The sequence below is a fragment of the Sturnira hondurensis genome, unplaced genomic scaffold, assembly GCF_014824575.4.
Source record: "Sturnira hondurensis isolate 20B ecotype Veracruz unplaced genomic scaffold, ASM1482457v3 Scaffold0010128, whole genome shotgun sequence".
NCBI classification, from domain to species: Eukaryota; Metazoa; Chordata; class Mammalia; order Chiroptera; family Phyllostomidae; genus Sturnira; species Sturnira hondurensis.
The window spans coordinates 16,394,074-16,418,601 of NW_028082759.1; the positions used below are offsets into that span (position 1 = coordinate 16,394,074).

Here is a 24,528-nt window from a genome sequence, read left to right on the forward strand (position 1 = left end):
CATCTTTTGGTTTTCATAAACACATTTTTAGAAATCATGTAGCCTTCTGATTGGACAAATCCCAGGACTGCTGATGACTTGTGAGGGGTTCTCGACCTTTTCCCTTAATCTCCCTGGGCCTCACTTTCTACAAAAGGTAGTGGGTGGTGCTTAGAGTTACTTTCTGCTCAAGCATTCTCCGATTTTACTCAGTTTTAATACTGAGTTTTTAGGAGTTGATCTTGGAATGAAAGAGAAAACCCGCTGTGTTCAGGGTTGTTTCAAGCTTGTGAAACTTTTATTGGGCACATGAACTTCAATTCGGTTCTCAAAAATTTACAAAAGGATATAGAAGCATCTCTCTTGAATTGACAATTCCAATTCTTTGAGTTTTTACTCTTTCTACTTCCTTTGAGAACCTCAGCCTGCCAAATACCCAGGCCCATTATGTTTCTTACATGGATTTTTTTAGAGCTGTGAAGACACCTTTTAACTACTAATAGATATGGTCTCTTATGATCCGAAAAAGTAAAATAATGCTTTTAAAGGGAGATATTTGGCTAAAAAGTATTGCACTCTCATGCACTTTGTGTTGGGAAACTGGTACAGGACATTTGACCGATTCCCGCTGATTTGACCGATTCCTGCTGATTTTCCGATTCTGTTTAGCATGGATAAAAGACATTCACTTTCTATGTACTTGAACTTGCCATGAATCTTGAATTTGGCCTTAATTACTTTCCTTCCCTTTGACAAAAATTTCTGGAGGGATTTTTATTGCTCTATCCAGACTGTTTTTACTGTGAATCAGTCACATTTTGACCTCTAAAGTAATTACCAGGTGATTTAGCAAACACAGTATTAAGACAATGTAGCAAAACAACCTAACATTAGAGAAGGGAAAATTTCAGGTTTTATCGTATTTTAAAATAAGTGCTTCCCTGCCTGTCCATGCATGTTTTGCCCAGCTAAACTGAGTCTCCTTATTGTGGCAAACCATTACTCATTCTTGGGTCCCCACAGAGAAACCCTCCTTCCACATGGTCGTCCCTCCTTTTCCCTGATGGGTTACTTGTAACTCTGGCCCTATGCCCCTCTGCTCCCCAACTCTATTCTGATGCCCGAGACCCCTCCTCAGCCCCATCCCCTGTCATTTTTCTTCATTTAACTGGGAGCTGGCTCTCTCTCCCTAACAGCCTTGCTGAGTCACTGCCCTCATGCCTGCTGTAGGGTGGGCATCCTCTGAGAACGCTCCTGGACGGAAGTGCACGGCCTCAGATATTTCCTTGGGTTTCTCACGTTACTGGGATGACTTACAGATGTCACCTGCCCTCATTTCATAAGGGTTTTAATTCTCCCTCCACGGTGTCCCTCTCTAGCGCTGCTCCGCGTATGCGTCCTGTGAATTGATCTGGTCAATTCATTGGGGTTTTAGGATTTTCTCTCCCTGCTTTGCAACCCATTCTCTTAGTCACTCCCTAGATTTTGTCGTGAATCTCGCCCCTCCAAGTCTTAATTTTAAGTCTTCTGTTTTCTGATTCCCATCTGGTATTTTTCCAAGTAGCTTCCTTGTCGCTCCTTGACTCTACAAAGGTACTGATTCTGAAAGTCATGTCTTAGAACTAACATTTCGTTCACTTTCTCCATACTTGCATCCTCACAGCTGAGCAGGCTAGGATGCTCTGACTTCTGTGCTTCTAGGTTTCGTGGAAGATCATGGCCCCTGACTTCATGGGCGCCCTCGCTACCCTACCGGTCTACGGTCCTGCTGGGTCTCCCTGCTCCTTTGCCCTCCTGCTCTTCTTGACCATTAGATATCCTTGTTCCAAGACCTCCAAAATATCTCCCCTCTTCCTCATTCTCCGTGGATTTATCTAGTTTCTGTTTCACTGAGAAGAGGAATTTGACAATTTCCCATGCCTTCTTTATCAACCCATCAGCCCCTACTCACCCTGCGTCCTGCTACTATACATGAACTCTGTTCCATGTCTAAAGCCAACCCCCCACTTATCTTTTAGATTGCATCCTTTGTCACCTATCCAAGACATTCCATCAACAATGATCCCCTTTTACTCTTGTGTCATGGCTATCTCTTTTGTACTAGACCATGCCTATTAGCATTAAAAATGCTGCCACATCCCTCACATCTCTTTGTAACTCCAATTCCATTACCCTGCTCTTCTTAATAGAAGAACCATTATATGAGCTGTATCTACTTTGCCTCCAGTGATGGCCTGTTGAACCCACGCTCACCAGACTTTCATCCCTCTTCCTTCACCTTAATCGCTCTTGTGATCAGGAATGAATGGCATCTGTATTGTTAAATCCAGTAGACAATTCTCCATGCTCCTCTCTCTGAGCCTCTCTGCACCGTGGATAACTCCCTCCTTAAAACACGTTCTTCACTGGGTGTCTGAGATATCAGACTCACACCGTCTTAGTAGACTGGAGAAATTCTCCCTCTGGCCTTGGAGAAGAAAACTGCCCTCTCATGAACTGCCTACGGAGAAGCCACGTGTTGAGAACTTGGAGTTGCTCTGAGGAGCTGGTGTCATCCTATCCCATAGCTAGCCAAAAATGGTGGGGGGCAGGTATAATGCAGGGGGCAGGCAAAAAATGGGGGGGGGCAAGGTTCAAGGACTGAACCTTGGTGTTTAAGTTCTAAAAGTAAGAACTACTAAAAAGTTTGATTTGAGTTCTACTTTGAAAGTATTATGTGGCTTCTTACATGTATGTATTTCCCCTGGAATAGAGGTTTGCTTAGTTGTACATATTTAAATAGAGCTCTCACTTTTGTGAGCCTTGTGTAAATCTAACATTGCCAGATAAGTGTGTTCACCAGAAAGACCGTCAGGGTGCAATGGCTTGTTCACTGATTCTGTTTGTTTATTTACGGTCTTTGTTTATTATCACCCAGGTGAGATCTTCATTTCCCAGTTACATGTGTAGATGGTTTAAATGCAAGGCATGTCTTGCAGCTGAAGATATCTGTGCATAGCAGCAGGCTTACTTTATATTCACAAAGACTGACAGGGCTCATGATGGGTTTTCCCTGGATGTTCGCAGAGTCATTTGTTGGTTTGTGTCTCTGTGGCATTTCCATAATAGAGGAATTATTTACACATTACTGTTTAACCTTTCCAGAGTGTGTGGGGTTTTTGTTGTTGTTGTTTTTTTTTTTTTGCTCTGCTAAGAATGGTATAATAGGTCGCGAAGAAGTTTAGAGGAAGAATGCCATTCAGCTGTCCTNCAAAGACTGACAGGGCTCATGATGGGTTTTCCCTGGATGTTCGCAGAGTCATTTGTTGGTTTGTGTCTCTGTGGCATTTCCATAATAGAGGAATTATTTACACATTACTGTTTAACCTTTCCAGAGTGTGTGGGGGTTTTTTTGTTGGTTTTTTTTTTTTTTTTGCTCTGCTAAGAATGGTATAATAGGTCGCGAAGAAGTTTAGAGGAAGAATGCCATTCAGCTGTCCTTTGTTAGAAAGATGGTCTCCCTTCCCCTAATCTTCAAGTCTTCTAAAACTATTTGCATGTTTCAGCCCAGGAAATTGAATGTTTCATTAGGAGACATTAGGGGATTTATTTTAATGGCAGATTTTAAAAAATCTTAATTACTAATGTAGGATGCATGCTGAAATCTAAGTGAAAAGAGAGTATAGATTGGTGTTGCTGAAATTCTCCTCTTTTTCATCTTGTGGGCATTGTTAAATATTTAAGTGTATCTGCTGAAGGAAATAAGAACTTGATGTTGTGATCGAAGTATTATAGCAGCCATGAACTATCCATCCTTCATTTCTCTTACAGTTCTCTGCATGAACTAGCGATAATGACCTGGCAATAGACTGTTTGAAATAGCATAGTCTTTTTTTTTTCTTCACATAAATTGAGGTAGTTATCTATTACTACAGCCTGTTCTTATTGCCACATACATTTTTAGAGAAGTGTTTCTTGGTTCAGTCAAATTTATTTCCTTATAAAAAATACCGAGATGCGATGCCATAATGCCAACAAAATATATATGTATGCATTGGATATAATAAGAAAAACCAGCTCTTTTATTGGACTATACGTTTTGGGTGTCTTCCCAGGTTTAGCATGCATTTTGTCTGTTTGGTTTGTTTTTGGGGGGGAAGGTTGGACAGGGAGGTGGGGGGTGAGGATGAGAGGCTGGAATGGGTCTGAGATTTCCCCAAGGATGTAGCAGCCTCTGATGGCCTGTGGTACCTATGGCAGAGTCATACTATGGAATCACAGGCGTAATTGGTGGGGGGGGGGGGGGTGACTGCTGATATTATAAAGCAGCTGCTAGAAACTGACTCTTTGTTTTGTGGTATAGGAAGCTACAATCCGGAGGATTGAAGTGACATTGTCCTTCGTCACATAGCTAGTCAGCAGCCGAGCCAGAAGCAGTACTTGGGTTACTGGATTCCAAGTCAAGAACTCCCTTTAATATGTCTCGTAGAAAGATATCGTGAATTTCTACTACATAAAATTCAGTAGATTTTTTTTGTGATGAATAATGATTAAGCTATTATTACTAGCCTCCCCAACTTAATGGGTTGAAAGCATAACTAAGCATTCAAGAACATTTTTTTTTAATTCTATGAAACAGCCTTTGGAGACCTGGAATAGATATTTCAATCATGACTCTCCTGATTGGAAAGAAGTGTTTAATGTCCATATTCTGTGTGTAGAAAATTTGTACAGAGCAAGTAAGAACTTTCTCTGCATTTTAAGCACCGGTTCGTCGGCAGAGTGAACGATGCTCTGGGTATCTTGGGTTCGATGCTTAGTTCGTAACCTGCATTCTCCACTGTCTCTCCCACAAATCTCAGATGAAGAAGCATTCTTCAGTGTACTTAGGGTGTCCTGTCTGAAATGGTTTGGAGAAAGATATTGATTCTAGAATCTCTCTAATGTCACCAGATTAACCAAGCTCCTTGCCTTGACTTTGCTCTGGGACTAAGTGGAAGCCTTATGGAATAAAGCAAAGTAGGAAGTCCAGGGACATAAAAATCATTGCAAAAATAGCCAGATACTTTTTAAAAAGAAATAAGAGAGAACTATGGTTCAGAAGCTTGCTCCTACAACACATTGCTCAATCATTTACTTTGCCACTTTGGAATGTGTGCTGTCATTGAAATGATTTCTAAACTTGTATTCTTTGCCCTGTTAGGAATGGAAGCTTTATAACATCATCTTTTATTACCTAAAGCTTTATATCTCTAATGAGTACTTTATCACTGTTGAAACACATATGACAGAAGATCCTATCATCTTTTCCTATACTATTTGATGACTGTTTTAGTAAAACATTTCTGGAGGGAATCAAACTGAATGCAATATAACACATTAAGGACCATACAAACTCGGTGAAGAAGTGGGGGACACGGGGAAACGCTTCTTTTGTACATGGTTTTGAGCACACCTCAAAAATCGTGTCCCTTCACGTAATCCTCACAACGAAGTTATCACCATCCGCACTTTGCACAGGAAGTCTCTTGTAGCCAAGATCCTTGGCCGTGGTCATGCCGCTGGCGGGTACGGGAAGTCTAACTCCCGAGTTCCCACTGGTAACTGATACAGCACCTATCCGTGTATCGCCCAGCCCCAGGTTAGGCTCTGGCACCTCTACCTTCTGTTCCAAATCATCACGTGCGTGATTCGCTTCAGTTCAAGGAAAACCTTTAGAATATCACACACAGGGTGTACATTAAGCTACCCCAGATTGTTCAAGCAAAAAAAAAAAAATTAAACAGTTTTTCTGAGAAGATAGAGGTAGCTTTAATTATTATTAATGATCAGTTTAGGGGAGAAAGTCTACAAATCCCTTAGGAAAAATTATAGGTGCTACCCATGAGGGTTCTAATCAATGAACTATTTAACCATCAGGTACTGAAAAACTGTAGAGTTATGTCACATCATATGTTATGACAAGTTCTCACGTCATTTTCAATGGGGAAAGGGTATAATGAGTGACTTAAATCCGCTCCTGAATTGAAACTAATGTAGTTTTTTCACCCAGTTGCAGATTATACTGTCATCTGTGTGCACGTCTTCTTGGTGATGAATACATTTTCTGTGTCAATTTTAAATAACTGAGTCAATATTATGATTTATATGGATTTAAAAATTGCCCAGAAGCTTTTTATATCTTAGTAAGAACTATTAATATGCTATTTAACAAGTAAATAACTTTTTGTGTACATAATCTTTATTACATTGTAACATTAGCTGTGTATGTCAACAGAATTTTCTATTTCAGTTTTCTCAAAAGCATAATTCATGATCTAGTAATATAATTGTTACTTAACTTAGTCATTATTTTTATTAACCTTTTGGTAAACTACTTGTACTAGTTTTCCCATGCCTCTTTTTTGAAATCTCCAATAATGAAATAGTGACAGAAGGAATTGGTTTAAAGAAAGACAGCATTAGTATTCAGATTAGAGTTAAAAACAAATTTTAGGAAAAGGCATGGCTAAGTAAAGAAAACTGTGCCCTGGCTGGTGTAGCTTAGTGGATTGAGTGCAGGCCTGCGAACCAGAGGATCATGGTTCGATTCCCGGTCAGGGCACATGCCTGGGTTGCAGGCCAGTTCCCAGTAGGGGACACATGAGAGGCAACCACACATTGATATTTCTCTCCTTCTCTCCTTCCCTTCCCCTCTAAAGATAAATAAATAAAATCTTAAAAAAAAAAGAAAACTGCCACGTGACTACTATTAGTCATTTATTCTTAAACAGAAGGTACAGCAACACATAACAGGGGGGTGCCTTGCTACCTATTTTCAAAAAAAAAGGTTTGAGGGAGAAATATCATTATTGTGACCATATTTCTGTGGTACAATAGCATCATTTATTCTGTATATTTTCTTGTCCAGAGGGAAAAAAAATGAGAGAATCCTTTACTTTGGGCAAGTCTTTCCATCTTTTTGAGTCTCTGATTTTTCAGTCTGAGAAAGCAATACGTTGTACTAAATGATCTCCACGATTAATTTCTGCTCTGTGTATACCTTAACTTTCTCATGTTTACCCAGAGAGAGTCCTTGTTACCTAGTCTCTTAGAAAGAAAAATGATGTTGGGGCAAAGACACAAAAGCAAATTTTGTAGCCAATGGCCTGGTGATAGAGGAATTCAGGGATGTCGATTCTCTTCTCTGCTGCATTCAGCTGCATTTTCTGTAAAGCACACAGAGTCCCATGCAATTGGCTTGGAAGGCCGTGGTTTGTGCTGGGCAGAGGCGTGGAGGCTGCCAAACAGGACCGGACCCGCAGCTCTCGAGGCCGCTCCCGACCTGGCGGAGCTCTCATCCCCTTGAAGTCATTGTTGACAATCCATGCACTCACCTTGCAAACGCATCATTAATTTCCTTTTGAAATTAAAAACAACACCAACATTAGCATGCGCTGATGTGTTTTAAGCAGATTTGTTTAATTAAAACCAATGAAGTAAATAGCAGTGTTAGTGGTTTTCAAAAACAAATATGTTTGGACATACTATAGTCCTTTCTTATCCATGGGGAATACATTTCGACACCCCCACTGGGTGCCCGAAACTGCAGGTTTGCCACACCCTCTGCTACATACTGTACTCTTTTGTTTTTCCTATACACACATACCCATGATAAAGTTTAATTTATAAATTAAGCACACCAAAAGATGAACAACACTAATAATAAAATAGAACAAGTATAACATTATACTGTAGTAAAAGTTATGTGACTGTGATCTTTTTCTTTCCAAATATTTTATTGTGTTTTATGTCCTATGTGGAGATGCTGGACAAAGGGATGGTTCATGTGCTGGGCAAGAGGGAGCAGGACTCTGGGAGATTTTATCATGCTGCTCAGAATGACATGCATGTTTAAAACTCAAGAATTGCTTATTTCCAGAATGTTTCTACTTAATATTTTTGGCCCACAGTTGACAGGAGGTAACTGAAATTGCAGGAAGTGAGACTGCTGAGAAGGCGGGGCTAACTGTAATTTAAGGAAAGACCGAGGTTCTTACCTTTCCTTTTCATTTATTTTTGGTTGCAGAACTTCCGATGGTGGGAAAGTCGTTGGCACCATAGAAGTCAGTGTCGTGAGGATGGGGGAGATTGAAGACGGGGAAGCCGACCACATCACGACAGACGTGCAGGGACAAAAGGTAGGGTCTCAGCCAGCTCATTGCACAAATTAAATGAGAAGTGATCATCTTTGCCAGATGCTGGAGTCACCAACACCTCTGTGGGGTGTGCGGTCTCATTATTTAAGAGCTGAATGAGAAGAAATCAGCTCTGGAACTGGAGCGCTGGATGCGTCTTTCATCCCCTGGACCATGGGATTCTGCAGAGCCAGGTGCCCCTCAGAAACACCTTCCTCCTCACCCCTGGCTCCTGTGTTGACTCTGCACCTTCTCAGTGGGAACAAAAGTGCAGATCTGGGTGGCATTCTCCCTTAATTAACCCTTCGTGAGATGCCCAGGAAAGTCCTGGAGGGCTGCTGCCAAAAGCAAGCACTTGGCTACTCTCAGAATGCTCTTTGGAAAAAGACGCAGTGTAAACTTGGATTTCATTTTCACGTGAAGGGGGCAGATTCAATAACATGGTGCCTCATGCAACGGCAGAGAGAGAAGCAGGAACAGTACCCAGCAGAGGGGCAATGCGCGCTGGAGGCCCAGCGGCTTCCTTGAAGTCCAGGGTAAAGGTCAAAGCATATCAAGATGTGCCGGGATTTTTTACTTTCCTTTTACTTCCTTTTTTCCAAGGAAGAGAAACTTGATATCAAGTAGTATCCTAAATTTCCATCTCAGGAATGCAATTGCCTGTTTTACTGAAGCCCAGGGAACAGATTTAAAAACTGCTAATAGTTTTTTTTCAGGAAAATGAGTTCGTGTGTATGCTATAATTCCTACATTTTTGTAAATGAACATTTTTTTTTTAATGATGAGGCCTAGTCTGACTTCACTTCTGGCTTAGTGTCTCTTATCTGGAAGCATTTGAATTCTGGTAGTAAGGAAACATTTACACAGAAGATGGTATTTACATGACACTTAAAAATTATTAATTATACAAAGTGTATCTAAGACTACATTTCAAAAATGCACTGTTCTTGCCCCAGGGGAGGCTGAGGTCTTATCTGCTGCCTCCAGCCTTGTGCCTCTCTGTTCCCTTACTCTCCCTTGGAGCATATCGTAGACCACAAAAATATTCCAAGGAGGCCGAAGTTTGAATCAGATTTCTTCCAAATGCCGGATGTCAGGATCTTGGTGGACGCTCATAGCAGATCCTCTGAGGACGTGTGCAGTCAAGACCCCTGTTTTGGGGCCAGGTCCCTTCATACGATCCGTCTGTTCTTTGGGGTTCTGTGTAAGACCATCTCAATCACTACTGTGTGGATGCTGGGGTGAGTTCAGGAGGGAGGATTTAGGGCAGAGGCGGGGACCGAGAGCAGAAACAGGCAGAGAAGGTGTCTGCACCTGTGGCAGCGAGCCTGGGGGTCAGGAGCAGACACGCGCCCCACTTCGAAGTGGGGGCTCCTTTCCCTGCCTCTGAATCCATGACCGGCCACCCTGTCCTCAAAGCTCACCCACCCTGTGAGTCCTGTGCTGTGCCACTGTGACTGTGATGAATCACACTCTTTTCATAACCAGAGAGCCCGATAGACAGGCATATGCCCCACCCAAGTCCTGCTTTATATTTCTGACCCAGAAATGTGAACTTAAAAGAGACTCAACTAAGAAGTTCTAGAAATAGGAGGTGACAGTGTCAGCACACATGGCACATGAGTCACAGGTGACAAAAATGGGAAGCACACCCATCTCTGCTGGCATCACCTTTGTCCTGTCTGGATTCTGAGTACACTTTGACCTTTTGCAAGTTTTTAAATAAAGTTGCTATACGCTCTGTCCCTAGGCGTATTCGTGATTGAGTGGGGGACACTGGGCAAGTCCACTCTGCACGATATTCAGAAGAGTCATGTAGAAATAACTTCATATCCGTGTTTTTCAAAGTGTGGTCAGTCATCTGCGCTCTTAGTTAGAAATACCAGCACCAAGACCCTTTTGCTGATTCGCTAAATCAGAATCACTGAGGTGCATTAACACAGTTTGTTAATAATGGAGATTGAAGTCTTGAAGCTGGTAAAGGACTGAAGCATGGGAAAAGACAGAGTCACGGACAGAAGGGCATCCCTCACACTGGTGTGCGTAGACGAGGGAGAAAGAGACAGAGCTACTCTTAGACCTGTCGTCACGAGCGTGGGTGACGCGTGGTATCCCTCATGCATATTGAAGCAGAGAAAAGATTAATAACTGTATTACTCAGCTCAGCTGCCATAATGAAATATCATAGGCTGAGTGGCTTAAACACCGAAATTTATTCTCTCACAGTTGTGGAGAATTAGGAAGTCCCGTGTCAGAATGCCAGACGATTCAGTTCCTAGCTATGGCTCTCTTCCTGGTAAGCAGGCTCCTGGCTGTGTGTTCATGTGGCCTTTCCTCGGTATATTGCAGAGGGGGGGGTGGAGAGAGGGAGAGGGACAAGGGGGGGAAGAGAGAGAGAGAATGCTCTGGTGCCCCCTTCTCTCCGGCAGCACACCAGCCCTATTGAATTAGGGCCCCGTCCTAATGACCCCATTTAACCTTAATTAACTCCCTAAAGGTCCTATCTCCAGACACATTCACGTTGGGTGTTTGGGTTTCAACGTGTGAATTTTAAGGAACACAATTCAGTTTTTAGCAATACCTCTGATAGAAAATACTGTATTTTCATTTTGAATTTTACATAGCCTTCTGAGCATGAAATAAAATATTAAAAAAACACAAACTTCTCTCATAGACATTTACCTACTTGTTTCCTCAAATCGTATTATTAATATACAGGGTGGGACAAAACTAGGTTTATAGTTGTTTGCATGAAAAATACTACAATGATTAATAAATAATCACACAAGGATAAATTCTGTGTTTCGCACACTCACCAGTGTGAACCTACTTTTGGCTGCACCCTGAATACTTTTCGCCCAGGGAAGATGGAGCAGGGGGCTATTCACCATCCTCCACCAGTTCCAACTTTTATTTGATGTAAGCACACATGGAAGTAGAAGACAGAGTGTCCGTGCCACATAGCAGTAGAAAGAAAACTTCACAAAAAATACTAGCCTTGTCTTCGGACAGAGCCAATATATTGGGTGAATTGTTGCATTAGGTATCCAAACTTTTTTTTTCCATTTTGGAGCTATTTTTGACTCCTTCCTTTTCCTCATATTCACAGTGAATATGGCAGCAAATCCTGTTGATTCCGACTTCTTAGTGAATCCGGAATCCAAGGACTCATGACCCCTACACTGTTGCCAACGCTGACCGTCACTTACATTTTCACAATAGTCTCATAAATGTCTCCCTGACTCCCTCCTCCCGACCCCACCCTGGTCTGTGCTCAGCAGAGCACTTATGAAAATGGAATGCAGAACATGCCATTCCTCCAGCAGCTTCTTACCTCCCTGGGGGGTGAACCCACATCCTTCCAGTGACCTGACTTAAAGTCCCACCCATTCTGCCCCCGTTCCTTCCATCACCTCACTCTCTACTCCAAGTTTTTTTTTTTTTTCTCACTTCTACCCGGTCCCATTATCCTGCTGGATGCTACAGAGGGTGCAAAACCAAATGGTATCAGGGACTTCCAGGAGACTCCAGACCAAATGTAAAGAACCATGATTTAAGGAATAAGCTAACAGATATGAAAGTGCTTTGCCAAGAAGTATTGGTCTTGGAGGGATTCCTACAGAGCTTTATGATCTCTGCTCTTACAATTTGGCTAATTTTCTAGCCCAGTGAATAGCAAATTGATATGTTTGGTGACATTTAAAATTATTAAGCTCCAAGAATTTTACATATCTTGTTTCTTCTCTTTGGCCGTAATTACTATTAAATGGCACTTCTCAAAGTATTCATCAAAATTAGTAGGTGCGTGGAGCCACAGGTGGCCCCCAAAGTGTGTGATGCCTGCTCAGAGTCACAGATGTGAAGTTATTACACTGTGAGCACACACACTATAAGTGTGTGTTGCTGGGAATATCCATCACTGTGAGAAGAAAGAATAGCACATGTAGCTTCAGCCTCCTTCCACACAGGTGCCTCATCTTATTTTAGTGTCTCCATTCTCTGTTTTGTCTTAGCACAATGTAACAATGGTTCTAGGGTCCATTGTAACAGTACAAAATAAAATGGGCTAAGGAAATAAGAAATACGATTTTTTTTTGTTTAAAAAATCTTTCAATCTAAAGAGATATGTAAGCTACACTTGGGGAACAATTGAAAATAATTGCCAAGTCCAAGTATGAAAGTATTAATTAGCTTATAAGTATTTATGGGATAATTTCTGTTTATGCTTCATGGATTTAAATCTCGAGATCCTTGTGAACAGTAGAGCTTTAAATACAATACAAAAATTGCAAGATAAGAATGCTGTTAGGTTAAAATCATCCTAAATTTCTCCCCCCAGTGTGGACAGGTTTATGGAGGTATGACATCCCATTTCTGTATCCACTTGTCAATATCGCAGGCCTCCGGGTGGAAAACAGAAAGTCGGCTTTGATTCCCCAAAGCAGGGGTGTCTCCATGCAGGGGCGCGACTTCTCAGGATGACAGCCCGATCCCTGTGCCCAGTGGACTTTTCCCCTAAAAGGGTTTCATCTCAACTGTCTACACTGTATTGCAGACAATGATCTTTTGGAAAGGAGGATGGCCTGTAACTGTACTTCTGGTGCTTATGTGGAAGGATAGCAGAGATGAGTCAGGGAAGGATGTGAAGTCTAGTCTGTGGTTATAAGATTTGATGGGTCAGTAAATAACCATTGTGCATTCTAGAACAGACTGTTAATATGATGGATGTAGTGTTTGTGAAACATTATTTTAACAGCCCTATGCAGGTCAGAATGAGAGAGGAAATGTTGGAAATCCGAGAGAGAAAGGGTTTTAAGGGTTTCTCAGCATCACTGTGCACTTGTCTTATGATTTAGAAAATGTATTTCCAAAATAGCTGTGGATTAAAGAAATGCAGAGGTTCCTTCTGACTTCTAGTTTGTCAGAATTTAGAGAACATCACCTTTTAGGAGCTGTTTACAGGTATCTATTCTTGCAGTGAACTAGGACCCCAATATAAGTACTCGAGAAATTTTCTGAGTTATGTGATGAATGTTCTGATAGAAGAAGAAGTAGTGGACTACAAGAATCCAGAAAGTAACATTTAAATCAAGGATTAAATGAACATCTGGAAATGCTTGAAGGATATATGTATTTAGTCATCATCAGTGACCTCAGTGGCCATGACCCTTGCAGGCGTCCAGGGCCGGGGGAGGATGAGTGAAGGGAGACCGGTGGTCAGGATGGGCAGGGAACAGCTCCTGCGGTTCTGATGCACCGTCCTGGGAGGCTGGGCTGAGTCCGTGGGGTTGAGCAAAGCCGTGAGCCCGCCACAGTGGCCGTGTCCCTCAGAACTCCTCACTGTAAGAACGCTTTGGGGTTTTGTTCTCATCTGCATTCATTTGTTTGTGTTTGACGTATTTGACATAGTCGCTTTGAAAATTCATTCTTCTCCTTCCCTTGGCTTTTTTCTTCTTGCTTGTTTATTTTTTTGGCTTGAGATAGAAGGAAACTCATTTCAAGGAACAGATGCTGGTGCTAGTGTGAGAACAGGGGCTGGAAGACTTTGCTTCCCCAGTTACTTACAATTCACGGGCAGCTTGGGGAGAGCCCACACTTATTAATGGGTTATCTGGGATATTGTCTCTCACTTGTGGTTACTCACTGGGGACACGGCAACATTCTCCTCTGAGTAGCTCCTCTTTCCTGTCTAGAAAGTCCTCAACTCTGTAAAGGGCTCAGGGCCTCATGACCTCTGGGTCAGCTGATTAACGAATTGCCCGAAGGGTCGGTGAGCAGAGTGTTTGCATTGTTCTGCTAGAGACAAAACTCTTCTTTCCCTTTTGTAGTTAGGTGTAACTACATATTTTATTTTATATTTAAAGTTGCCTTTACTTAAAGGCTAGAAAGGAACTTGCTTGTTATTGATTCGAAATCATCCCTGTTGTTAGGAAAACAAAATCCTTCTGCTTGTCGCATGTGGTTTGTTGTCGTAGAAACTTTCTACGGGACATTCCTTTCCCACTTTTTACTTTCTTTCCTGGATCATCTTTAACTAGAACTGAAATGTAGTCTGTCATTATACAATACAATCATGTGATATTCAAATAATCATAGGATAAGCCAGTTTCATCGTAAAGACAAACCTGCAAATAGTTTTCCATGTCTTGTTTCGAATTTTTTTGAAACCATATGCATAGATAGCTTCATCTTTTGCAAACAACATCAAAGAATTTGCTTATTTTGATTATTTTCCAACATCCTTTTTCCCCGTTTCTTTTATTTTTTCTAGTGTGCACTGGTATATGAATGTACAGCCCCGGAGAGTGTGAGCGGAAAAGACAACCTATCCTTGTTGAATGCAGGTATGTACTTCAGCTCCAGAAACTTCGTTTCACCCGAATAGGAATTTTAATTCCCTGGGAACTCACTGTGGAACCTAGGCAACCTGCTCGCAGAATCATCTGCGAACACTCAGTGATCGAACTGGTGATTGTGAGGTGCCTGCAGAACGCAGGAAACTTGGCAAGTTTATGTGAAAGACGTATAGATAACTTTCTAAATCTTTATACGAGAATATATCAATCCCGTTAGCTGTTGGGTTTTATATGATCGGAAACAAGACACACTGGAGGACAGAGTAAGTGTAAGAAATGTGAAGCTCTTATTTAGTTTGACTTCCTAATTATGGAACTCAAATCAAAGTGGCTGGAACGGTAGATCTATGGACCTGGTGGGAAAAATTCACACACGTGTCAGTGCATTCAGGGGGGTGTATGCATCTGCTGTGTTACTTATGGTAATGTGTTTGAATTTCAACAAGGCTCTTAGCAATGTGCTAAATTATGACCTTGTAAATAAAACTGACACTTACGCTACAGTTAAAAATGTGCGATAAAATGTATATGTAAAATATGGGACCACTATTTGCATGATAAGGTAAATTATGATGCCAGTGATAATAACAGTAAATAATGATTATTACAGTGCCAGGCAGTATGCTTAGTGCCTTATGTGCCTGTCTTACCTTGCTTTCCGACATCTGATGTGTGCTGTGAAGGAGGCACTCTCATCATTATGCCCGTGGGACAGATGGGACCATTGGTCAAGGTCAGCTACTTAACAAATAGCAGGTTCAGAATTTAAATCCAGTTTTGATCCCAAGGCCTTTGCTCATAATTACTAGGCTGTGCTATTACTAAAAAGCCATTCATTAATATGTTGGTGTAGCAAGAGAATCAGCTTTAATATTTTCCTAGCCCTGCTGTGTGGTACATTTAAACAAAGACATAGGTAGCTTCATAATGAGCTTAATGACTGATACCGTACGTCGAAGGTTTACTAATACATAACCCCTAAACTATTAACAGGTGTTCCCTGAAGGAAGCCACTAATGACAGAGAAAGGGGAGGGGAAAGGGAAGACAACGCTCTGACTATGCTTGTACATACAGAGAACTAGAAGAAAATCTAACAATAACAACAACACGTTGACTATACTGATAGGGAATGAGGGATTCTACCAAAGAAGAGCAGCTATTTCTCAGCTTAAGACCAAATGACATGTTTTTTGTTTTCTTTATTTTTATTAAGGAGGTAATGATGGAGGGCTGTTCATTGAACAGGGAAGGGCTACCGGACAGAGAGGCCTGCCATGCACTGCAGAAGCACTTGATAAATTATCAGTGTGGCGAAACTGTCTAATACATCCTCCAAGGGTCCTCTTCTCATTGATTTTTCCACCTGAAAGTTAACTAAACCTTTACGACTCTATTTTAATATATCCAGATAATCTATTTCACTTACTAAATGTCAGCTTTGAGAAATGAAATTGAGTGTGGGAGATAAGTTCATTTTCAACAGAGTTTGCACAAATCGCGTTATCAATAAGATCATCTACACTATAATTATTTGAGCTACTCCTGTGAACTTTGTAATTTTTTATGCCCACCAAAAGAAATATCATTTTAAAATCCTCATGGGTTTAGTATAAATTTCAAGGACAAAACAAGAAAAAATGGCTCTGCAAGTAAGGGAATATACTCCCCAAGGAGAAAGAGAAGAGGAAACTCGGGGAGAAACAATGCAGCACCTCCTAACCCTCGTGCGCTCGCACCTGAAAGGCGTGGCTCTTGGGATTGCAGTGAGTCTTGCAAATTCCTTGGGCACTCTTCCTCATACGTAAATTGGAACATGAAAAGACAACTGCCTGAAACTGATGGGAGCAGATGTGTTCTGCCACTCAAATATCCTTCCTTAGTGGAGGAGAGATGATGGATGACTGCTTTTCTTTTTTCGTGGAGGTGACACTTCGGGTGGTGATACTCCACTGGGTTCCAATGACATTTTTCAATCTTAGTCTAGTGAACCTGGAGGAGCACTCTGAGCCTGGAAATTTGCCACATGTATTTTCTTTTATTTGGCAAAGATAAGACTAAGTGACTGTCAGATGGCATAAAGGCTAGTTTTTTTTGTTTATTTTTTAAATTAAATTTATTAGGATGACATTGGTTAATAAAATTATATAGGTTTCAAGGGTACAATTCTATCGTACATCATCTGTATATTGCATTGCGTGTGCTAGATTTTTAAAAAATTAAAAATACAGCTAAGTTCTTTTCATGAAACGTTTCTGTTCAAAATATGAAAGTGTGCTGTACAGGTATAGAATATGTATGAACTTGGCCTGTGTGTACCTTTGTCTTTTGTTCTATTTATTTATCTGTCTAAACTCTGTAACTTTAGAATGAGTACATTATGTTCCCATGTGCTATTTTTTTAATCTGTGGGCAAAGGGAGCCATCGACATTCTTCTCAACTCTGTGCATTAATGTATTATATGGAGGTTGCCAGCCTCCAGTGAGTTATGAAGTACTTATTGAGTGAGAGGAAGAGAATGTCATATCTTTCAGCAGCTCTTCCCTCTTCTATTTATACCTCTAGTGGTTTCATTTATAATTCAGGAAATTCCGTTATCTATTGTAAGACTAAAAAGAAAAAGCTCTTCCCCCTAAGGTCTCATTTCTTTCATGCCCTGTTTTGTCTCCCAGGTTGAATGTGTATGTTGGGAGTCTGGGGAATTGAGGGCAGAAGGAGGGAAAGGATGAGAAGGAGCGGGGCAGAATTTGCAATTCCATGAGAAAGATAGAGAAGCACCTTAGCCCTGTAGGAAACCAAGTTCCTTTCAGCTGTTGGATTGAATAGTCTCCGAAACACAGCACACTGGAAGACAGGAAGCATTAGAAATGTAAAGCTGTTGCTCACAATAGTTTGACTTTCTAATTACATAACTTAGAATAAAGTTATTAAAACAGTAGGTTTACCTCTTTCAATATTTGCTTATTGATTTAAGCGACATGGTAGTAACACCGAAATCTGTTTGTTGCCCGGTGGGGGAGTAGGCAGAGTTAATTCTGAACATAGGGAAGTCCAGGACAGTTGGGTCTCGAGTATGCACTGCTAATCACTTCAACTGAGGCAACTTGTCTGCAGCAGAACAGGAACAAATGGGCTCTTGTGGTTGTAACATAAGAGCACGGGGCGGGCTGTCAGATCTGGTGTCAAGGCCAACCAGCAGTGTGACCCTGACAGACAGGTCAGCCTCTCCGCAGGTCAGTTTTTAAAAAATGACCAGATCAGCCTGGACAGCCTTTGACTTCCTTTTAGACTCTCAGATGATTGAAGTAGCTAAAGCTTAGTTTAGCTTTTGCTATGTTTTATCTCTTTTTACCGATATTTCATAAAGGTGCTCATTTTCATCAGGTTCACATGGAGGCGCATGTCACTTCCTTGTCATTTACAGATGTCTTTCTCAGGAGTTATTGATATTTAATAAGACTAACCACAGACACACAGTTTTAAATTTTTGTCAGGATGACAATTCTGTCTGTGTTTCTTAACTCTCCCAGTTTTCCTTGTCAAAGTACTCTGGTGTATCCTTCTATTACTGTGCCAAATCTATGCGGCGAATGGCCCCTGTCCCCAAGTTTTCTATTATCTTCACACTTAGAGTGCGTTTCCCCCTGTCAGTAAGCATTACATCTGGTACAGCATCTTCCTTGGTTGAATTCCATACTTGAGTCATGAAATTATCCTTTATATTCTTTAAAGGCCACTTTCATGCTGTGTATCAATATGTCCACTGTCCTTCAGAGTCACCAAGGGTATGTCTGACAGCCAAGGATGTTCAAATGTAATTATTTAAGTTTGACATAAAATAATGTATTACTCTTCTTAAAGATCACAACCCAATTCTCATTTTGAGATGTTTTCTGCCTCATATCACAGCATAGATTTTAATTGGCTTTCACAATATCACACAACTGAGCTGAAAGTTGAGGTTACATTCTCATGACACTGCCATCAAAAGCTATGTGTGACTCAGTATTTTAAGAGATTGTCAAAAATTTCCTACTATACTTATTTGAGTCTTGATGAATTCCAGGCAAAAACACATCCCCGGATTTCTTCTTTTTTTTTTCATTCTTGAGGTACTAAATCTACTACCTTATTGAATTTTAGATGATATCATTTTGAATTAATAAAGACATCTCTTCTATATTCCATCCACATTAGTTTAAATAGGTTTTGCCCTTGTGTTTTTAACTCTCGTATATAAAATTTGGAGTCACTTTGGCTTATAGCAATGGCCCTTGATCTTATATACTTACTCACCGGATTTCTTTACACTTTGCTGTTTTAACAAATGTGGAGTCCATTAACCTTGCTCTTTTGGAATTCTCATGTATTACCATGTGCTAATATACTGAGGATGCTAAGCTTCAGCGGGAGAGTGAATTTCACCATCTCACAATTAATGGAATCATCTGTTAAACACCTTCAAATGCCTCTACTATCTTTCTAAATATGTTACCTCCTCCACTGCCCACTTTAGGTAAACTAGAAGAAAACTAAACACAAGAAGATGATATCGTCCAAAAGTTGGTGTTCTGTGGAGAAATGGGAGGAGGGCTTTCTTTCAACTGGGGTTTATTCTTTCTTCATTCTGATGCCTGTGCTGCCCTTGCAGTGAGATTTTCACTGTGCCCTTCCTCTTGCGTTTCCCCCTCTTAATGTAACCAGTTGGGGCTCTCGCTCTTCTTCTCTTGGCCAAAGGAATGCTGGGAAATGTCTGGGTTGCAAGGTTTTAAGCTCATTTCTGTGGAGTGTTTGTATTTACTGCACACTGGCAGAGGTGTGGGATGCTTCCCTGAGTTGCAAGGAAAGCCTTGAACAGAGGCAAATTGGCAAGAAACAAGGTGAGCTCAGGATGCTACAGGGTGTTCTGGGTTGCTCAGCGTGAATCTGAGCCAGCTTCTACCTTCTCTAGTTTTGTTCTTTATTTTAGTAACTGAACTAGAATTAAATAGAACAAATCAAATCAGAAAGAGGGAAGCAATCATTTCTTTGACCACCCAAAATCTGACATCTAAATGCTGTACTCTCAACTCACCAGTTATCACCAATTGGAGACTAAGGTCCCACAAATATTACTTTTAAGTTTTATTTTGATATCTATGATAGTCTTTCTTATTCTTGGCCTTTAATTGAAGATGGAGGGTCAAGAGTTTATGGGTTTTACTAGACTAGCACTTTGTCCAACCCATCTTTTATCCCATTCCTATTCTATTTTGTTTTCATGTTTGTTTATTTGTAACAGAACAGCACACAATAGCAACTTAGATTTTATAACAAAGTTAGAGAATAGTAACTAGAATTTCCTTGGGAGTTTATTAACAATGAATTTCATCTTTATTGTTTTTTAATTTTTATTGAATTAATGGAGTGACATTGTTTAATACAATGACATAGATTTTAGGTGTACAATTCTATGATATGTCATATGTATATGAGCATTGTATTTTATTTACCACCCAGATTCAAGTCTTTTTCATCCTCATTTACCCCTCTTTACCCTCGTCTACCTTCCTCTACTCCCCTTTCCCTCTGATAATGACCCTACTGTTTGTGTCTGTGAGGCTTTTTAAAAATTTTTGGCTTAATCCCTTCACCTTTTCATTCAGACTCCAACCCCCTTCCTGAATTTTTATTATTTTTAAAAAGACATCTCTTTGCTGTATTTTCAGAGTTCCCATTAGGTTTTCTTGCTCTCTCTTCTCTAGTAACCATGCTTAGGAGAGTGTTTTAGTGATTTCTACTGGGTTTTTCAGCTCTCACCCAGTCTTGAAAAGACCCAACCTACACATTTAAGATGTTTATAAATCTAAGATAGTTTCAAGTACAAATAAAAGTGCATCATTATCTAACTGGATTACACAGACTTATCTGTAGTAAGACTAAAGCAGCATTTGGAGAATAGGCAATGTGTGTACATTCAGCTGAATAATTGAGCTATTAAACAACTGCATAATTAAAAGCTACAGAATGAATAGAATCTGTACAAGAATCTGAAGTACAATAAAATCATGATTTTGGAAGGCTTGAAGCCGATAAAGTCAGACTCCATTTCAGTATGTGGCTCCTACCACCTCCCAAAAGCAAAGAAGTACGTGGAGAAAATCCCGAATATGCCTCCTCTGGAGAAATGAGTTAAAGACAATCTTATGAAACAAGGCTTTTGGATGGGCCCCTGGGGCCTGATTCCAGATTTCCAAGGTTTTTTTGTCCAATCCACTGACTTCCCTAACTGAGACACACACAAACACACACAGAGAAAATCACCTCCATGCTGTCTCCCTGGTGTGTCTTTTCTGCCCCAGGTCTCTCCAGCAGTCACCTCTCTTGTGTGTCTTGTCCACGTTGACTGTTTCCTTGGCACCTTGACTTTGGTGATTCAGAACTGGAGCAGCTGAGCGTTCACACCTGCTTAATCCACAAAAAGCAGGTGGTGCATTATCTAGTCACTGTGTCTAGGAAAAACAATATAGAAAATGCAGTTGTGCTTCAATTTGGGGGGAATCTGTCATTTACTCTCTGTCCTTGTGTTCATTCATCTGATGTGCTGGATGCAAGGGGATGTGTCACTTACTGTCCCAGTGCAGAACTTGACCCCGTTCAGCCATCACAAGGCCACAATATGGTCCAGAACATCTCTGCTGTGTTTCTCTGGGTAGAATCTGCCACGTAATATTTTTTGTCATTTTTTTTAGCAAGAGCGGTGAAACAAATGAAGAGAACACACACAGGACTCTCTTTGAAAAGAACATATAGTAGATGATAGATAGATATTATTGCTGGGATGAACCTATTGTATGGTGGAAATAAAGAACAAACTGACAGTAGCCAGAGGGAAAGAGAGAGGGGCATAATGGGGGAAAGAAGGGGAAGAGTCAAGTCAAGGAAAATGTATAAAGGACCCATGGACAAAGACAGTGCGCGGAAGAAGACTAAATGTAGGAGGTGGGGGATGGGTAGGGCAGGAGAGAGTAGTGGAGGAAAAATGGGGACAACTATAATTAAACAATAATAGAAAAAGAAAGAAATGTATCTTTTAAAAAAATCATTTTTATTTTTCAGTTACATTTCACATACAATATTATATTAACTTCAGGCATATGCGCTGGTGATTAAACACTATATAACTTTCTAAGTGATCATTCCAATAAATCTTCTGCACTTCTGACACCATACAGAGTTATTAGAATATTATTGACTATGTCCGCTAGGCTGTATTTTATATCCCTGTGACAATTTTGTAACTACCTTTATTCCTTTCACTTGTTTCGCCCATCCCCCCAACCTCCTCTCATCTGGCAACTGTCAAAATGTTCTCTGTATCAGTGAATCTGTTTCTGTTCTGTTTGCTCATTTTCTTTGTTTTTTAGATTCAATTTTTGGATAGATATGTGTTTATTCCCACTTTATCATTCATAGCTTTAATCTTTTTTTTCTTCTTCTTAAAGAAGGCCCTTGAACATTTCATGTTGCACTGGTTTGGTGGTGATGAACCCCTTTAACTTGTTTCTGTCTGGAAGACCCCGGCAATGACTTGAGGCATCTGTGGAAAGTCAGGGGTGAACGTGACAGACTCATTCACGCAGCCAGTGAGCATGTGCAGACCTGTCGGAATTTTCTCTCTGCTGTGGGAGAGAAGTGTTAAAAATGACAAAAAATTCATCATTTATGACCCACTGTTCAGTATTTGATGCAGGAATACCATACCTTTTTTGGTGTAATGATGGCAGAATCTCCCCACTATCAACCCAACAAGAATTTTGAATTGGGAGCATCTTCCCTGGTCATTTTTGTAACCAGTGCAACAAATGTGTGCGGGAGTTTAAAGTCAGGTCAGAGTATTTTTATTTTTTAAGTCACATGCCATTCGATGGTACTTGAGGATACAGAGTAGGCATTATTACTTTATACGTAGTAGGTGTTCAATAAGAAATCCCACTGGACCAAATGAGGTTGAAAGTGGATCACACTATATCAATATTGAGATCCTGATAAATACATAAAATTGAGTACTGATATTTAGAGACCTGTGTGTTTCACATGATCAGAATTGTATTATACAAGTCAGATAGGAGGCATTATTAGGAATTTTTTAATGATCAAGTTGTCTAGTATTTTCAATTATTTACCCCATGAGTTTCCAGTGAAAACAACTGTGTTCCTATGGAATCTTTGATGTTGTGTACTAGGAGGGTTCCAGAGATCATTAATTAAATTGATCTTGATTTCTTTGATTTCTGCTTAAGCTATTTCAACAAAGGTTTCTATTTAGAATGCAATGAAGAGCATTAAAACAAAAAAAAACACAATAAAATCAAAAGTTGTAGCACTCATTTTGTGATAACAGAAAATGAAGAGTTTTATAATTTGTTAATTAATTCAAAGTATAAACTTTCTAAATGTAATTATTGTTTTAGAAAATGGAAGAAAGATCTAAATATTTTTAACCATGGTTTGAAAGAAACAGTGATTTTGTTTACTCTTAAAAAAATAGGTTAAGAAGGTAGCACGTGTACTGAATATAGATAAGCCAAGAAGTTGAATATTTATTTAGCTTAGTAAGAACATATTTGGACAATTTGCTGATGGAGTTTTTGTCTTGCTATAAAAGGATACATTTATACTCCTGATCATGTTTACTATATTGGAATTTAAAACATCTTGTGAGTGGTTTAATCTGACTGACACTTTGTTGAATCCGATATATACTTTTTTTCTTCTCCAACTCTAGAGATATGAACAATAGATGTTATAATAACATTCTTATATCTTTGGAACATTGTCAGATTAAAAATGAATGAAATGCAGTTTTGTATTGACTTCCTGTAAGTTTTTATGTTTCAGATGATAGAAAATATATCTAATAAGGTCTAATATGCAAAATATATAAAGAACTGATATAAATCATTAGCAAAAGAAACAATTTAATAAAATGTGCATAGAGTATCTTAATAAACATTTTTTAAGTACAATAAAACATGCAGTTGACCAACAGATGCATGAAATCATACTAAGCATCACTAAGCATCAGGGAAATAGAGATCAAAATCACTATAGGATATGACTTCACATCTATTGGGATGGCTATTATCAAAAAGACAAGAAATAGCAAGTGTTGGCAAGGATGTGGAGAACCCTTGTTCACTATTGGTGGGAATGTAAATGGGTGCAGACATTATAGAAAATGGTGTGGAGTTTCCTCAAAAAAATTANTTTTAAGTACAATAAAACATGCAGTTGACCAACAGATGCATGAAATCATACTAAGCATCACTAAGCATCAGGGAAATAGAGATCAAAATCACTATAGGATATGACTTCACATCTATTGGGATGGCTATTATCAAAAAGACAAGAAATAGCAAGTGTTGGCAAGGATGTGGAGAACCCTTGTTCACTATTGGTGGGAATGTAAATTGGTGCAGACATTATAGAAAATGGTGTGGGGTTTCCTCAAAAAAATTAAAAATAGCCCTGGCTGGCGTAGCTCAGTGGATTGAGCGCGGGCCTGCGAACCAGACAATTGCGGTTCAATTCCCAGTCAGGGCACATGCCTGGGTTGCAGGGCCGGTTTCCTGCAGGCTAACTACCAGCAGGGGACGCACAAAAAAAAGGCAACCGTACATTGATGTTTCTCTCCCTCTCTCCTTCCCCTCTGAAGATAAATAAATAAATAAAATCTTTAAAAAAAATTATTCAAAAAAAAATTAAAAATAGAACTACCATATGATTCATATGATTCAGCAATTCCACTTCTGGGTCTTTATCCAAAGAAAATGAAAATACTAATTCAAAAAGATATATGCCCCCCCCCCATTTGACTGTAGCATTGTTTTTAATCACCAAGATGTGGAAACAACCCAGGTGTCCGTCAATTATTGAATATATAGGGAAGACGTGGGGCTTTCTTACAACAAAATGTTATTCAGCCATTGAAGAGAATGAAGTCTTGCCACTGGTAACAAAACAGATGGGCCTGGAGGTCACTATGCTAAGTGACA

General features: G+C 40.0%; 1 protein-coding gene across 3 annotated transcripts in view; it reads left to right on the forward strand.

Moving 5' to 3' along the window:
- Positions 1–24,528, forward strand: part of INPP4B (inositol polyphosphate-4-phosphatase type II B) — a 241,481-nt gene that overhangs the window by 82,694 nt on the left and 134,259 nt on the right. For all 3 annotated transcript variants that reach the window (XM_037058473.1, XM_037058471.1, XM_037058472.1), the window contains 2 exons: positions 8,027–8,138; positions 14,407–14,479. In XM_037058473.1, coding sequence (XP_036914368.1) covers positions 8,079–8,138; positions 14,407–14,479 — 133 coding nt within the window. In that variant the 5' untranslated portion in view covers positions 8,027–8,078. The remainder of the gene's footprint in view (positions 1–8,026; positions 8,139–14,406; positions 14,480–24,528) is intronic.